The sequence below is a fragment of the Mandrillus leucophaeus genome, unplaced genomic scaffold, assembly GCF_000951045.1.
Source record: "Mandrillus leucophaeus isolate KB7577 unplaced genomic scaffold, Mleu.le_1.0 Scaffold341, whole genome shotgun sequence".
In the NCBI taxonomy this organism is placed as follows: Eukaryota; Metazoa; Chordata; class Mammalia; order Primates; family Cercopithecidae; genus Mandrillus; species Mandrillus leucophaeus.
In genome coordinates, this window is record NW_012103599.1 from 640,738 (window position 1) to 658,241 (window position 17,504).

Here is a 17,504-nt window from a genome sequence, read left to right on the forward strand (position 1 = left end):
CCTGTAGTCCCAGCTACTCAGGAGGCTGAGGCAGGAGAATGGCTTGAACCCGGGAGGCGGAGCTTGCAGTGAGCCGAGATCCCGCCACTACACTCCAGCCTGGGCGACAGAGCGAGACTCCATCTCAAAAAAAGAAAAGAATTTCATGAGGATGGAATGTGGGTTGTAAGAGACAGAGATGAGCCAAGGATGACACCATCCTTGAAACTGGAAAAATCAAGTTGCAGTTGCCCAAGATGAAGAAGGCTCTAGGAGCAAAGGTTGCAGGGAGCAAAGGCTCCATTTTAGACATGTTAGCTTTGAGATTCCTGGAGATGTCCCATAGATGTCTATGGACCCAGTGACAACTAGATCCATATATCCAGTCACCAACTGGATATATGGATCTGGTGTTAGGTAAGCATTGGAGCTAGAGATACAGATTCAGGGATTATCATCACTTAAATGGTATTTACATTCATGAGATGGATGGAATGGGATATGGGATGGGATGGAATGGGAGACAATGGGATGGGATAATATGTTTAATGGAAAAGATAAGAAGCTCAAGGACTAAGCCCTGTGGCCCTCAGTTAGAGGTTTGAATGATAAAAGGAATGGCCAGAAGTGGTGGAAAATAAACTAATGAATTGTGGTGTCATGGAAGCCAAACGAAGAAATGAAGAAAATAGTTTAAGGCTGGGCGCAGGGGCACATGCTTATAATTCCAACACTTTGGGATACCAAGGTGGGCAGATTACTTGAGCTCAGATGTGGGAGACCAGCCTGAGCAACATGGCAAAATCTCCATCTCTACAAATACAAAAAAATTAGCCAGGGCCGGGCATGGTGACTCACGCCTATAATCCCAGCACTTTGGGAGGCCAAGGTGGGCGGATCACCTGAGGTCAGGAGTTTGAGACCAGCCTGGCCAATATGGTGAAACCCCGTCTCTACTAAAAATATAAAAATTAGGCCATGCACGGTGGCTCACACCTGTAATCCAGCACTTTGGGAGGCCAAGGCAGGTGGATCACGAGGTCAAGAGATGGAGACGATCCTGGCCAACGTGGTGAAACCCCGTCTCTACTAAAAATACAGAAATTAGCCAGGCGTGGTGGCGTCTGCCTGTAGTCCCAGCTACTCGGGAGGTTGAGGCAGGAGAATCGCTTGAATCCAGGAGGCGGAGGTTATAGTGAGCCAAGATCGTGCCACTGCACTCTAGCCTGGTGACAGAGCGAGACTCCGTCTGAAAAAAAAAAAAAAATTAGTCAGGCATGGTGGCGGGTGTCTGTAATCCCAGTTACTCAGGAGGCTCAGTCAGGAGAATCACTTGAACCCGGGAGGCAGAGCTTGCAGTGAGCCAAGATCGCACCACTGCACTCCAGCCCAGGTGACAAGAGTGAAACTCTATCTCAAAAAAAAAAAATTAGCCGGGCGTGGTGTAGGGTGCCTGTAATCCCAGCTACTCAGGTGGCTCAGTCAGGAGAATCACTTGAACCCGGGAGGCAGAGCTTGCAGTGAGCCAAGATCGCACCACTGCACTCCAGCCCAGGTGACAAGAGTGAAACTCTATCTCAAAAAAAAAAAATTAGCCGGGCGTGGTGTAGGGTGCCTGTAATCCCAGCTACTCAGGTGGCTCAGTCAGGAGAATCACTTGAACCCGGGAGGCAGAGCTTGCAGTGAGCCAAGATCGCACCACTGCACTCCAGCCCAGGTGACAAGAGTGAAACTCTATCTCAAAAAAAAAAAATTAGCCGGGCGTGGTGTAGGGTGCCTGTAATCCCAGCTACTCAGGTGGCTCAGTCAGGAGAATCACTTGAACCCGGGAGGCAGAGCTTGCAGTGAGCCAAGATCGCACCACTGCACTCCAGCCCAGGTGACAAGAGTGAAACTCTATCTCAAAAAAAAAAAATTAGCCGGGCGTGGTGTAGGGTGCCTGTAATCCCAGCTACTCAGGTGGCTCAGTCAGGAGAATCACTTGAACCCGGGAGGCAGAGCTTGCAGTGAGCCAAGATCGCACCACTGCACTCCAGCCCAGGTGACAAGAGTGAAACTCTATCTCAAAAAAAAAAAATTAGCCGGGCGTGGTGTAGGGTGCCTGTAATCCCAGCTACTCAGGTGGCTCAGTCAGGAGAATCACTTGAACCCGGGAGGCAGAGCTTGCAGTGAGCCAAGATCGCACCACTGCACTCCAGCCCAGGTGACAAGAGTGAAACTCTATCTCAAAAAAAAAAAATTAGCCGGGCGTGGTGTAGGGTGCCTGTAATCCCAGCTACTCAGGTGGCTCAGTCAGGAGAATCACTTGAACCCGGGAGGCAGAGCTTGCAGTGAGCCAAGATCGCACCACTGCACTCCAGCCCAGGTGACAAGAGTGAAACTCTATCTCAAAAAAAAAAAATTAGCCGGGCGTGGTGTAGGGTGCCTGTAATCCCAGCTACTCAGGTGGCTCAGTCAGGAGAATCACTTGAACCCGGGAGGCAGAGCTTGCAGTGAGCCAAGATCGCACCACTGCACTCCAGCCCAGGTGACAAGAGTGAAACTCTATCTCAAAAAAAAAAAATTAGCCGGGCGTGGTGTAGGGTGCCTGTAATCCCAGCTACTCAGGTGGCTCAGTCAGGAGAATCACTTGAACCCGGGAGGCAGAGCTTGCAGTGAGCCAAGATCGCACCACTGCACTCCAGCCCAGGTGACAAGAGTGAAACTCTATCTCAAAAAAAAAAAATTAGCCGGGCGTGGTGTAGGGTGCCTGTAATCCCAGCTACTCAGGTGGCTCAGTCAGGAGAATCACTTGAACCCGGGAGGCAGAGCTTGCAGTGAGCCAAGATCGCACCACTGCACTCCAGCCCAGGTGACAAGAGTGAAACTCTATCTCAAAAAAAAAAAATTAGCCGGGCGTGGTGTAGGGTGCCTGTAATCCCAGCTACTCAGGTGGCTCAGTCAGGAGAATCACTTGAACCCGGGAGGCAGAGCTTGCAGTGAGCCAAGATCGCACCACTGCACTCCAGCCCAGGTGACAAGAGTGAAACTCTATCTCAAAAAAAAAAAATTAGCCGGGCGTGGTGTAGGGTGCCTGTAATCCCAGCTACTCAGGTGGCTCAGTCAGGAGAATCACTTGAACCCGGGAGGCAGAGCTTGCAGTGAGCCAAGATCGCACCACTGCACTCCAGCCCAGGTGACAAGAGTGAAACTCTATCTCAAAAAAAAAAAATTAGCCGGGCGTGGTGTAGGGTGCCTGTAATCCCAGCTACTCAGGTGGCTCAGTCAGGAGAATCACTTGAACCCGGGAGGCAGAGCTTGCAGTGAGCCAAGATCGCACCACTGCACTCCAGCCCAGGTGACAAGAGTGAAACTCTATCTCAAAAAAAAAAAATTAGCCGGGCGTGGTGTAGGGTGCCTGTAATCCCAGCTACTCAGGTGGCTCAGTCAGGAGAATCACTTGAACCCGGGAGGCAGAGCTTGCAGTGAGCCAAGATCGCACCACTGCACTCCAGCCCAGGTGACAAGAGTGAAACTCTATCTCAAAAAAAAAAAATTAGCCGGGCGTGGTGTAGGGTGCCTGTAATCCCAGCTACTCAGGTGGCTCAGTCAGGAGAATCACTTGAACCCGGGAGGCAGAGCTTGCAGTGAGCCAAGATCGCACCACTGCACTCCAGCCCAGGTGACAAGAGTGAAACTCTATCTCAAAAAAAAAAAATTAGCCGGGCGTGGTGTAGGGTGCCTGTAATCCCAGCTACTCAGGTGGCTCAGTCAGGAGAATCACTTGAACCCGGGAGGCAGAGCTTGCAGTGAGCCAAGATCGCACCACTGCACTCCAGCCCAGGTGACAAGAGTGAAACTCTATCTCAAAAAAAAAAAATTAGCCGGGCGTGGTGTAGGGTGCCTGTAATCCCAGCTACTCAGGTGGCTCAGTCAGGAGAATCACTTGAACCCGGGAGGCAGAGCTTGCAGTGAGCCAAGATCGCACCACTGCACTCCAGCCCAGGTGACAAGAGTGAAACTCTATCTCAAAAAAAAAAAATTAGCCGGGCGTGGTGTAGGGTGCCTGTAATCCCAGCTACTCAGGTGGCTCAGTCAGGAGAATCACTTGAACCCGGGAGGCAGAGCTTGCAGTGAGCCAAGATCGCACCACTGCACTCCAGCCCAGGTGACAAGAGTGAAACTCTATCTCAAAAAAAAAAAATTAGCCGGGCGTGGTGTAGGGTGCCTGTAATCCCAGCTACTCAGGTGGCTCAGTCAGGAGAATCACTTGAACCCGGGAGGCAGAGCTTGCAGTGAGCCAAGATCGCACCACTGCACTCCAGCCCAGGTGACAAGAGTGAAACTCTATCTCAAAAAAAAAAAATTAGCCGGGCGTGGTGTAGGGTGCCTGTAATCCCAGCTACTCAGGTGGCTCAGTCAGGAGAATCACTTGAACCCGGGAGGCAGAGCTTGCAGTGAGCCAAGATCGCACCACTGCACTCCAGCCCAGGTGACAAGAGTGAAACTCTATCTCAAAAAAAAAAAATTAGCCGGGCGTGGTGTAGGGTGCCTGTAATCCCAGCTACTCAGGTGGCTCAGTCAGGAGAATCACTTGAACCCGGGAGGCAGAGCTTGCAGTGAGCCAAGATCGCACCACTGCACTCCAGCCCAGGTGACAAGAGTGAAACTCTATCTCAAAAAAAAAAAATTAGCCGGGCGTGGTGTAGGGTGCCTGTAATCCCAGCTACTCAGGTGGCTCAGTCAGGAGAATCACTTGAACCCGGGAGGCAGAGCTTGCAGTGAGCCAAGATCGCACCACTGCACTCCAGCCCAGGTGACAAGAGTGAAACTCTATCTCAAAAAAAAAAAATTAGCCGGGCGTGGTGTAGGGTGCCTGTAATCCCAGCTACTCAGGTGGCTCAGTCAGGAGAATCACTTGAACCCGGGAGGCAGAGCTTGCAGTGAGCCAAGATCGCACCACTGCACTCCAGCCCAGGTGACAAGAGTGAAACTCTATCTCAAAAAAAAAAAATTAGCCGGGCGTGGTGTAGGGTGCCTGTAATCCCAGCTACTCAGGTGGCTCAGTCAGGAGAATCACTTGAACCCGGGAGGCAGAGCTTGCAGTGAGCCAAGATCGCACCACTGCACTCCAGCCCAGGTGACAAGAGTGAAACTCTATCTCAAAAAAAAAAAATTAGCCGGGCGTGGTGTAGGGTGCCTGTAATCCCAGCTACTCAGGTGGCTCAGTCAGGAGAATCACTTGAACCCGGGAGGCAGAGCTTGCAGTGAGCCAAGATCGCACCACTGCACTCCAGCCCAGGTGACAAGAGTGAAACTCTATCTCAAAAAAAAAAAATTAGCCGGGCGTGGTGTAGGGTGCCTGTAATCCCAGCTACTCAGGTGGCTCAGTCAGGAGAATCACTTGAACCCGGGAGGCAGAGCTTGCAGTGAGCCAAGATCGCACCACTGCACTCCAGCCCAGGTGACAAGAGTGAAACTCTATCTCAAAAAAAAAAAATTAGCCGGGCGTGGTGTAGGGTGCCTGTAATCCCAGCTACTCAGGTGGCTCAGTCAGGAGAATCACTTGAACCCGGGAGGCAGAGCTTGCAGTGAGCCAAGATCGCACCACTGCACTCCAGCCCAGGTGACAAGAGTGAAACTCTATCTCAAAAAAAAAAAATTAGCCGGGCGTGGTGTAGGGTGCCTGTAATCCCAGCTACTCAGGTGGCTCAGTCAGGAGAATCACTTGAACCCGGGAGGCAGAGCTTGCAGTGAGCCAAGATCGCACCACTGCACTCCAGCCCAGGTGACAAGAGTGAAACTCTATCTCAAAAAAAAAAAATTAGCCGGGCGTGGTGTAGGGTGCCTGTAATCCCAGCTACTCAGGTGGCTCAGTCAGGAGAATCACTTGAACCCGGGAGGCAGAGCTTGCAGTGAGCCAAGATCGCACCACTGCACTCCAGCCCAGGTGACAAGAGTGAAACTCTATCTCAAAAAAAAAAAATTAGCCGGGCGTGGTGTAGGGTGCCTGTAATCCCAGCTACTCAGGTGGCTCAGTCAGGAGAATCACTTGAACCCGGGAGGCAGAGCTTGCAGTGAGCCAAGATCGCACCACTGCACTCCAGCCCAGGTGACAAGAGTGAAACTCTATCTCAAAAAAAAAAAATTAGCCGGGCGTGGTGTAGGGTGCCTGTAATCCCAGCTACTCAGGTGGCTCAGTCAGGAGAATCACTTGAACCCGGGAGGCAGAGCTTGCAGTGAGCCAAGATCGCACCACTGCACTCCAGCCCAGGTGACAAGAGTGAAACTCTATCTCAAAAAAAAAAAATTAGCCGGGCGTGGTGTAGGGTGCCTGTAATCCCAGCTACTCAGGTGGCTCAGTCAGGAGAATCACTTGAACCCGGGAGGCAGAGCTTGCAGTGAGCCAAGATCGCACCACTGCACTCCAGCCCAGGTGACAAGAGTGAAACTCTATCTCAAAAAAAAAAAATTAGCCGGGCGTGGTGTAGGGTGCCTGTAATCCCAGCTACTCAGGTGGCTCAGTCAGGAGAATCACTTGAACCCGGGAGGCAGAGCTTGCAGTGAGCCAAGATCGCACCACTGCACTCCAGCCCAGGTGACAAGAGTGAAACTCTATCTCAAAAAAAAAAAATTAGCCGGGCGTGGTGTAGGGTGCCTGTAATCCCAGCTACTCAGGTGGCTCAGTCAGGAGAATCACTTGAACCCGGGAGGCAGAGCTTGCAGTGAGCCAAGATCGCACCACTGCACTCCAGCCCAGGTGACAAGAGTGAAACTCTATCTCAAAAAAAAAAAATTAGCCGGGCGTGGTGTAGGGTGCCTGTAATCCCAGCTACTCAGGTGGCTCAGTCAGGAGAATCACTTGAACCCGGGAGGCAGAGCTTGCAGTGAGCCAAGATCGCACCACTGCACTCCAGCCCAGGTGACAAGAGTGAAACTCTATCTCAAAAAAAAAAAATTAGCCGGGCGTGGTGTAGGGTGCCTGTAATCCCAGCTACTCAGGTGGCTCAGTCAGGAGAATCACTTGAACCCGGGAGGCAGAGCTTGCAGTGAGCCAAGATCGCACCACTGCACTCCAGCCCAGGTGACAAGAGTGAAACTCTATCTCAAAAAAAAAAAATTAGCCGGGCGTGGTGTAGGGTGCCTGTAATCCCAGCTACTCAGGTGGCTCAGTCAGGAGAATCACTTGAACCCGGGAGGCAGAGCTTGCAGTGAGCCAAGATCGCACCACTGCACTCCAGCCCAGGTGACAAGAGTGAAACTCTATCTCAAAAAAAAAAAATTAGCCGGGCGTGGTGTAGGGTGCCTGTAATCCCAGCTACTCAGGTGGCTCAGTCAGGAGAATCACTTGAACCCGGGAGGCAGAGCTTGCAGTGAGCCAAGATCGCACCACTGCACTCCAGCCCAGGTGACAAGAGTGAAACTCTATCTCAAAAAAAAAAAATTAGCCGGGCGTGGTGTAGGGTGCCTGTAATCCCAGCTACTCAGGTGGCTCAGTCAGGAGAATCACTTGAACCCGGGAGGCAGAGCTTGCAGTGAGCCAAGATCGCACCACTGCACTCCAGCCCAGGTGACAAGAGTGAAACTCTATCTCAAAAAAAAAAAATTAGCCGGGCGTGGTGTAGGGTGCCTGTAATCCCAGCTACTCAGGTGGCTCAGTCAGGAGAATCACTTGAACCCGGGAGGCAGAGCTTGCAGTGAGCCAAGATCGCACCACTGCACTCCAGCCCAGGTGACAAGAGTGAAACTCTATCTCAAAAAAAAAAAATTAGCCGGGCGTGGTGTAGGGTGCCTGTAATCCCAGCTACTCAGGTGGCTCAGTCAGGAGAATCACTTGAACCCGGGAGGCAGAGCTTGCAGTGAGCCAAGATCGCACCACTGCACTCCAGCCCAGGTGACAAGAGTGAAACTCTATCTCAAAAAAAAAAAATTAGCCGGGCGTGGTGTAGGGTGCCTGTAATCCCAGCTACTCAGGTGGCTCAGTCAGGAGAATCACTTGAACCCGGGAGGCAGAGCTTGCAGTGAGCCAAGATCGCACCACTGCACTCCAGCCCAGGTGACAAGAGTGAAACTCTATCTCAAAAAAAAAAAATTAGCCGGGCGTGGTGTAGGGTGCCTGTAATCCCAGCTACTCAGGTGGCTCAGTCAGGAGAATCACTTGAACCCGGGAGGCAGAGCTTGCAGTGAGCCAAGATCGCACCACTGCACTCCAGCCCAGGTGACAAGAGTGAAACTCTATCTCAAAAAAAAAAAATTAGCCGGGCGTGGTGTAGGGTGCCTGTAATCCCAGCTACTCAGGTGGCTCAGTCAGGAGAATCACTTGAACCCGGGAGGCAGAGCTTGCAGTGAGCCAAGATCGCACCACTGCACTCCAGCCCAGGTGACAAGAGTGAAACTCTATCTCAAAAAAAAAAAATTAGCCGGGCGTGGTGTAGGGTGCCTGTAATCCCAGCTACTCAGGTGGCTCAGTCAGGAGAATCACTTGAACCCGGGAGGCAGAGCTTGCAGTGAGCCAAGATCGCACCACTGCACTCCAGCCCAGGTGACAAGAGTGAAACTCTATCTCAAAAAAAAAAAATTAGCCGGGCGTGGTGTAGGGTGCCTGTAATCCCAGCTACTCAGGTGGCTCAGTCAGGAGAATCACTTGAACCCGGGAGGCAGAGCTTGCAGTGAGCCAAGATCGCACCACTGCACTCCAGCCCAGGTGACAAGAGTGAAACTCTATCTCAAAAAAAAAAAATTAGCCGGGCGTGGTGTAGGGTGCCTGTAATCCCAGCTACTCAGGTGGCTCAGTCAGGAGAATCACTTGAACCCGGGAGGCAGAGCTTGCAGTGAGCCAAGATCGCACCACTGCACTCCAGCCCAGGTGACAAGAGTGAAACTCTATCTCAAAAAAAAAAAATTAGCCGGGCGTGGTGTAGGGTGCCTGTAATCCCAGCTACTCAGGTGGCTCAGTCAGGAGAATCACTTGAACCCGGGAGGCAGAGCTTGCAGTGAGCCAAGATCGCACCACTGCACTCCAGCCCAGGTGACAAGAGTGAAACTCTATCTCAAAAAAAAAAAATTAGCCGGGCGTGGTGTAGGGTGCCTGTAATCCCAGCTACTCAGGTGGCTCAGTCAGGAGAATCACTTGAACCCGGGAGGCAGAGCTTGCAGTGAGCCAAGATCGCACCACTGCACTCCAGCCCAGGTGACAAGAGTGAAACTCTATCTCAAAAAAAAAAAATTAGCCGGGCGTGGTGTAGGGTGCCTGTAATCCCAGCTACTCAGGTGGCTCAGTCAGGAGAATCACTTGAACCCGGGAGGCAGAGCTTGCAGTGAGCCAAGATCGCACCACTGCACTCCAGCCCAGGTGACAAGAGTGAAACTCTATCTCAAAAAAAAAAAATTAGCCGGGCCTGGTGGTGCATGCCTGTGGTCCCAGCTACGTGGGAGGCTGAGGTGGGACGATCACTTGAGCCTGGGAAGTCAAGGCTACAGTGAGTTGAAATCATATCACTGCACTCCAGCCTGAGCAACAGAGTGAGACCCTGTCTTAAAAAAAAAAAAAAAAAAAGTCTGAAAGAGAGAATAGTCCATTGTGTCAAATTGTCCAGATAAGTTGGATAAGATCAGGATTGAGAACTGACCCTTGGATATAGCATGGTTTCTCTAATTCTACCCTTCCTTATAATAAAATACCTTGTTTTCACTTTTTCCCCAGGTTGTAGCAGATACCAACATAAGTGCCATAGCAGCTCAGCTTGAAAACATGTCTACAGGCTACCACCTTGGTTCACCCACTGCTGAGCACCATCCAGAAGACACAGAGTGAGTATTTCAGATGCAGAGGGCCTATTATGCATGTGGGCAAAGCTCAAAAGAACTTTTCCAGATACTCAAGTGCACTCTAAAGGAGAGGAGGCCAAAGCGCCCATGACTTTTTCTAAATTCTAGGGAATCCTTATTTCTCACAAGGCTTAATTCCACCATATGAGTTCTTGAAAGACCATTGTTGCAGGGCCTGTGCACATGCTGCACCTGGTCACTTTGACACAGTGCCTATGCCTGCTTCCCTAAGAAACCACAGATGTATAGCCCAAGTGCACCCTGCTTTATTGTGCAAGGAGCCATGTTTCCTGAACTTCTAGGCTAAAATCTTGTTCTGAGATGAAATCTTGTTGTTATACTTGCTGACATGTTTCATTAAAACCAGTCATTGCAGTTAAAGTCATTCATTAAAGCAGGGTTTCTCAAACTAGAATGTACATAAGAGTAATCTAAGGGCCGGGCACAGTGGCTCACGCCTGTAATGCCTGCATTTTGGGAAGCCGAGGCGGGTGGATCACCTGAGGTCAAGAGTTCGAGACCAGCCTGGCCAACATGTGAAACCCTGTCTCTATTAAAAATATAAAAAATTAGCCAGGCGTAGTAGCGGGTGCCTGTAATCCCAGCTACTCAGGAGGCTGAGGCAGGAGAATTGCTTGAACCCAGGAGGCAGAGGCTGCAGTGAGCCAAGATTGCACCACTGAACTCCAGCCTGGGCAATAAGAGGAAAACTCCATCTCGAAAAAAAAAAAGAGTAATCTAGGTAGCATGTTTAAAGATGCTAATTCCCCAGGCCACATCCCAAAATTCTGACTAGGTGGTCTATGGTGGATTCCAGAAACCTGATGTTAACAAGTTTCCCAGAGTGATTCTGCTACAGGTGGGCAAAGGATCTACACTTTGAGAATGCTGCCTAAAGCTATTCCTCGCAGGTACCAGCAGTGCCTGGTCACTAGTAGGTGCTTAATAAATGTTTGTTGACAGATCTGGATGGTTCATTTGAAGGATCTCATGGTCATAGCCCATCCAAGTTTTTCCTCATAGTTCCCCACCTAAATGACATCTTTGAGTTTATTTTTATTGAGGAAAGAATATTAAATTAAGCTCATTCTACCTTTTTCTCGTTATAAAAGTAATACATGCCTGCCATAAAAATATAACAAAACATAGAAATATTACATTTTTCAAATTATGGTGGCCTTTTCCTTAAAAAAAACAAAAAAAGCAAAAAAACAGGACCTTTATAGGAAGTACAGTGTACGTTTAGCATCCTTTGATGTGTCTGTGGAAACACAGAGATCCCCTTGTAATCTTAATTCCTTTGCTATAATTCCATGGCCTCTGGCAGGCTGGGAACAACAAGCTTAAAGGAATTTTAAAATCACTCATAACAAACATTGGGATTTTTTCTTTTTTTTACTAGTCTATATGAAAGTAAATTTAAACTAATTGGTTGAAAATGTCATGATATTGTGAGATCAATGGAGGCAAATTCCATCTGATGTTGCCAGTTGAGGAGTAGAGCCACACTCCTCCTCTTCCCCTGAAAACACGTCCCTGAGTATAAATAGGCACAATTATAAGGGTCTTTAATGATTTGGGGCCGCAGGAGGTAGCTCTAAAACAATGGCTTTGGGCATCTAGGTTCCCATTCCAGTATCTTTGGAAATGGAGGCTGTGTTTGAAAAAAGAAGCACGAATCGAATTTGTATCCGGCCAGTGAGCTGTTACTGAGAGTGCCTGTAAGGCCACGAAGTGGGGAAAAGTAGAGCCTTATTCATAACGTCGTAATCATTCAGCTATAGGGGACAATTCATCAGTATCTCAACAGATATTTATTGAGCACCATTCTAAGGCCAGACGCTTAGATACAAGTGCTAGGTCCTGAGGATGCAAACTTAGAAATGTAAGTAAAGATTCTGCCCCAGTCCCCAAAGAGCTGCCAGAGAAGTGGAAAAACAGACCCATAAATCCATGGTTATAAAAGATAACTGTAGGAGAGCTAAATTCATTGAGAGAGGGTCCTGTGAAACCATGGATATGGGGCATAACTCAATGAAGGAGTGTAGTTTGGAGAAGCTAATGCTTAAGCTTAAGAGAACTGGAGCCTGCCTGGAGCCAGGCATAGTGGTGCATGCTTGTAGTCCCAGCTACTCAAGAGGCTGAGGCGGGAGGATCACTTGAACCCAGGAGTTTGAGGCTGCAATGGGCTGTGATTGTTCCACTGTACTCCAGCCTAGGAGACAGAACAAGACCCTGTCTCAAAAAAAAAGAAAAAAATTTGGAATAAGCAGGTGGCATTCAAAATAGTTAAGTGGGGTGGCTCACTCCTGTAATCCCAGCACTTTGAGAGGCCAAGGCCTGGGCAACATAGTCAGACTCTGTGTTTATAAAAAAATGTAAAGACAAACAGAACAGTTAAAAACAGTTAACAAGGCCGGGCGTGGTGGCTCACGCCTGTAATCCCAGCACTTTGGGAGGCCGAGGCAGACAGATCACCTGAGGTCAGGAGTTCAAGACCAGCCTAACCAACATGGAGAAACCCCATCTCTACTAAAAATACAAAATTAGCCGGGCATGGTGGCGCATGCCTGTAATCCCAGCTACTTGGGAGGCTGAGGCAGGAGAATCACTTGAACCCAGGAGGTGGAGGTCGCAGTGAGCTGAGATCATGCCATTGCACTCCAGCCTGGGCAACAAGAGCGGAACTCCATCTCAAAAAACAAAAACAAACAAACAAAAAATCAGTTAACAATTTATATAGCATAGATCATCAGCAGTAACTATGGATGTCTGCTGTAAACAACCAGTAAGTACATCAACAAACAACTGGTAACAGTGTGAACCAGCTGAAAACCCTTTAATAAACCCAGCGAAATTGAAGAGGAAGAATATTCTAGTTAAATAGAACAATATATTCAAAGATCGCTTGTGTCCCCATTTTGCAAATTTCTCTAAGTACATGAATGGCTGAGTTTATGAGAGATGACTTTGCCTCTCAGACATGCATGTTGCCACAAAACAAAGGATGCTGCCAGTACACAAATGTGAATTACCTATCATAAATAAGACAGGGTCTGGGTTTCTGCCTTTTGAGCAATAGCATTTGGGAATAAGAAATTGGCATCACCTAAGGTTTCATTAAGATTAAATTACTGGGAACCCACATAGGTAATTTAATTTTTAGCCGTGTTGTTTCTGAGAGAGAAGACTTCCACACTGGATGAAGCTTTGAAAAGCTAAATTTTACACTTGAAACAGATTTTCTTTCTCCATTTTGCTTCACCTTGGTTTCTCTCTTCTCTCCTGGATTTCAGTTCTCATTTACACAGTCATGATCCTGAGTTTCTGACAAGCATCACACATGGTGCTGGGAAGGCTCAGATGACTAAGACAAAGAGGTCATAGTCTGGTAGAGGAAATGGATGGCAAAGTAATTACAATATGATATAGTCAGTGCCGAAATGGAAATTTGGACTCAGTGCAGGGGAAGCACAGAAAAGGATGTGGAGGCTGGGCACGGTGACTCACGCCTGTAATTCCAGCACTTTGGGAGGCCGAGGCAGGTGGATCACCTGAGGTCAGGAGTTCGAGACCAGCCTGGCCAACATGGTGAAACCTCGTCTCTATAAAAATACAAAAATTAGCTGGATGTGGTGGCAGACGCCTGTAATCCCAGCTACTCAGGAGGCTGAGACTAGGAGAATTGATTGAACCTGGGAGGCGGAGGTTGCTGTGAGCCAAGACCGCACCACTACACTCCAGCCTGGGTGACAGAACGAGACTCTGTCTCAAAAAAAGAAAAAAAGGGTGTGGAACCCATCCTCCCAAGAGAGGCAGGAGAACCTCACATTGGAAGTGAGTTTGGAGAATGAGTTCCTGCCTTAGGTGGAAGTGGCCAGGGCATTCAGGCAGAAAAGGAACAGCAGTCTGGGTGCGGCAGCTCACACCTGCAATCCCAGCACTTTGTGAGGCGTCAGATGGATCACCTGAGGTCAGGAGTTCGAGACCAGCCTAGCCAACATGGCGAAACCTCGTCTCTACTAAAAATACAAAACTTAGCTGGGCATGGTAGCACACCCGTGTAATCCCAGCTACTCAGGAGGCCGAGGCAGGAGAATCGCTTGAACCTGGGAGGTGGAGGTTGCAGTGAGCCAAGATTGTGCCACTACACTCCAGCCTGGGCGACAGAGCAAGACTCTGTCTCAAAAGAAAAAAAAAGATAAAAGAAAAGGAGCAGCAGTTTCCTGAGCTGCGGGCTGCTACTGCCTATTATGGACAAGAGTTCACGTGAAGTCTCCCACCACACTAGGAGACACGCCACCTCGCTTTCCATGCACGTGCTTCAAGGATGTGATGACAGCTTCCTTCAGCTGTCAGCCGTAAGTTTAAAAGTTAAAAACTGGCTGGGTGCAGTGGCTCATGCCTGTAATCCCAGCACTTTGGGAGGTCAAGGCAGGCAGATCACTTGAGGTCAGGAGTTTGAGACCAGCCTGGCCAACATGGTGAAACCCCATCTCTACTAAAAATACAAAAATTAGCCAGGCGTGGTACGCACCCATAGTCCCAGCTCTGTCTCAAAAAAATAAATAAATAAAAAGAGTTAAAAACTAAGCATATAGAAGAGTGCTTTGACAGTTTCAGCATCATGACTTTATCTTTAATTAGAAATCAGTGAGTTTTATGGAAGAGAAACCTCTAAAACATCAAGAATATAGGTGATTAATTGGCATGACGTGAGAAGTTTTAAAATAACTTTCTAGATTGCTTTCTGAGAGTTTGATCTGATAAACCAAACTTCATAGTGTTGCAGTATGAAAGTCTCTCTCAAATCTGTATTCTTCCAATAAAATGAAATTCCCTCTCGATATCTATTCTGGAATTAAACAGCATGCATTGTGTTTTCAGAACACCTCCACCTAAGATTATTACTTTGGAGAAAGGCTCTGCAGGATTGGGGTTTAGTATTGTAGGGGGTTATGGAAGTCCCCATGGAGACCTGCCAATTTATGTCAAGACTGTATTTGCAAAGGTATATTTTCTTTTTTAATGTACTTTTTTAAAAAAATTAAACCTAGGTGAGATTTTTTTTTTAAGTGCTTTGCTTAGCTTTACTTTGGGTTAAACCTGGATGTGTGCATGTATGCTTATTTCATTTGAATCTCATAGGAAATTCTCACACCAGAATAGTGAAGGAAGAGTTCTTTTACAATGGCGGAGCCACAAGAAGTGCAGTTTTCTTTGGACTCTATTACGGAAGCAGATGCTCACAGATTTTTAGTCTTCTTTCAGCAACACAGCATAAGGAGCAGTGCCACTCTTTAGAAGGTGTCCTTGGAAATATTGTTCTGAACTAGAAAAAAGATTTGGCCTTCTTCTTGAAAATAATAGGCACTGGGGGCTGAGGCAGAAAGGTTTGTGCTGTGCAAGCCTCGGATCAGTGCATTCTGCATTCTTTTTTTTTTTTTTTTGAGATGGAGTTTTGCTCTTGTCACCGAGGCTGGAGTGCAATGGCATGGTCTCAGCTCACTGCAACCTCCGCCTCCCCGGGTTCAAGCAATTCTCCTGCCTCAGTAGCTAGGACTGCAGGCGCACGCCACCACACCTGACTAATTGTTGTTTTTGGTAGAGACGGGGTTTCGCCATGTTGCCCAGGCTGATTTCAAACTACTGAGCTCAGGCGATCCACCCACCTCGGCCATCCAAAGTGCTCGTAGGTGTGTGTCACTGTGCCCAGCCTGAGTAATTATTTTTAACTTCATTGTAATTTTTTTAATTGGAATTTAATTTTTAAATAAATTTTGAAGATCTCTGAGAAGTATTTCAAATTGATATTACAATCTTTTTTCTTCTTTGGTTTTATCACAGTCATTTGTTTATGAACAGATCTTGTTGAATTGCTTTAGTTTCCTAAAGAAATAAAGGTCTTCAAGGCTGGGCATAGTGGCTCACGTCTATAATCCCAGCACTTTGGGAGCCTGAGGTGGGCGGATCACCTGAGTTCAAGACCAGCCTGGTCAACATGGTGAAACCCTTCTCTACTAAAAAACACAAAAATTAGCCTGATGTGGTGGTACACACCTGTGATCCCAGCTACTTGGGAGGCTGACATGAAAATCCCTTGAATCTGGGAGGCAGTGGTTGCCATGAACCCAGATGGCACCACTACACTCCAGCCTGGGCAACAGAGTGAGACTCCATCTCAAAAAAAAAAAAAAGAGAGAGAGAGAGATAAAGGTCTTCGAAAGGAGGAATAAGAAGGAATCTGTCTCTTTTTAGAAAGCTATACTATACATTTAATACAAGCTTGCTTTTACCTGTGCAGATCTTAGATCTTATCACCTGTTAATTGGGCCCAGTGAACTGCCATAAAACCCTTAAGTCATTTGGTATTTGCTTCTGGGCCACATTGAGCAGCTGCACATTTACCCACTTCCTGCATCTTGCTAGAGTGCCTATTAGGGCACGGCATTCCCAAACACAACCTGTTAAACTGGTTATAGGCAAAAGTGGAGAGGAAAGGCAGCACAGAAACATTCTGGGTAGCAGAATGCTTATCCCCAAGGTAGATAAACCATAAACTGACCATCCTTCTCCCATGACACATTTTATACCATAAGTTGTTGGGATAATTATTCTTTGGAGGGCATTCTTATACTTTGCTTTTGAAATAGCCAGCTATGTAGATAAGGACAGTGGGAAGGCTGCATAATTAGCCCCCATGTTTTAACACGTTCTGGTGGCCTGCCGTTGCCTCCACAAAGCCCCTCCAGAATGTTTGCAATCACCCGTTCACTTCATGGTAACTGGATACAGACACAACATGGGGTCAGCTTCTAAGGCCTTTTGACCTGGATCCAGAGCTCAGCAGGCTGCCCCAGCTGTCTACACTTTCAATAGATTGGTAGGCTGGGACCCAGACACGTTTTGACAGGGCACCAGAACATGCAGCTGGGAGCCAGACACCCTGACATGGCACCAGAACATACAGCTAAGAGTAAAACGCCTGTGCATTGCTGGTGAATTTTTAAAAGAACCCAGCAGCATCCACACAGTGGGACAAGAGTAGTGGGACTAAAGAATGGACTGCGGCTCACACAGAATGCCCTCTTCAAAGGCCCCACTGAAAGAGCTCCTTTAGGAAGCACCCATGGAAGTAGAAACATTTGTAAGGAATAGATATTGAATATCCTTCGTGTATTTCATTACCTACAGAATGGCACACCTAAAAATGAAAAGCTCTGAATTAAAAAAAATAAAAAGACAAATTTCTAAGCCACATCCAGTGGCCCACTTAGCGCAGTCAGTCTTACTAAAAGAATATTCCAGGCCAGGCACGGTGGCTTACACCTGTAATCCCAGCACTTTGGGAGGCCGAGGCGGGCAGATCACGAGATCAGGAGATCAACACCATCCTGGCTAACACAGTGAAACCCTGTCTCTACTAAAAATATAAAAAAATTAGCCGAGCATGGTGGTGGTCACCTGTAGTCCCAGCTACTCTGGAGGCTGAGGCAGGAGAATGGCATGAACCTGGGAGGCGGAGCTTGCAATGAGACGAGATCACGTCACTGCACTCCAGCCTGGGCGACAGAGCAAGACTCTGTCTCAAAAAAAAAAAAAAAAAAAAAGAATATTCCAGTAGGGCAGGACATACTGGCTCACACCTGTAATCCCAGCACTTTGAGAGGCTGAGGCAGGAGAATAACTTGAGTCCAGGAGTTCAAGATCAGCCTAGA

General features: G+C 48.1%; 1 protein-coding gene across 1 annotated transcript in view; it reads left to right on the top strand.

Moving 5' to 3' along the window:
• INADL (InaD-like (Drosophila)) overlaps positions 1–10,499 on the top strand; it is a 475,627-nt gene extending 465,128 nt beyond the window's left edge. Inside the window, 1 exon segment of the mRNA XM_011988948.1 lies at positions 9,662–10,499. Within this exon segment, the coding sequence (XP_011844338.1) occupies positions 9,662–9,772 (111 nt within the window). The 3' untranslated portion in view covers positions 9,773–10,499.
• Positions 10,500–17,504: the final 7,005 nt, after the last annotated feature.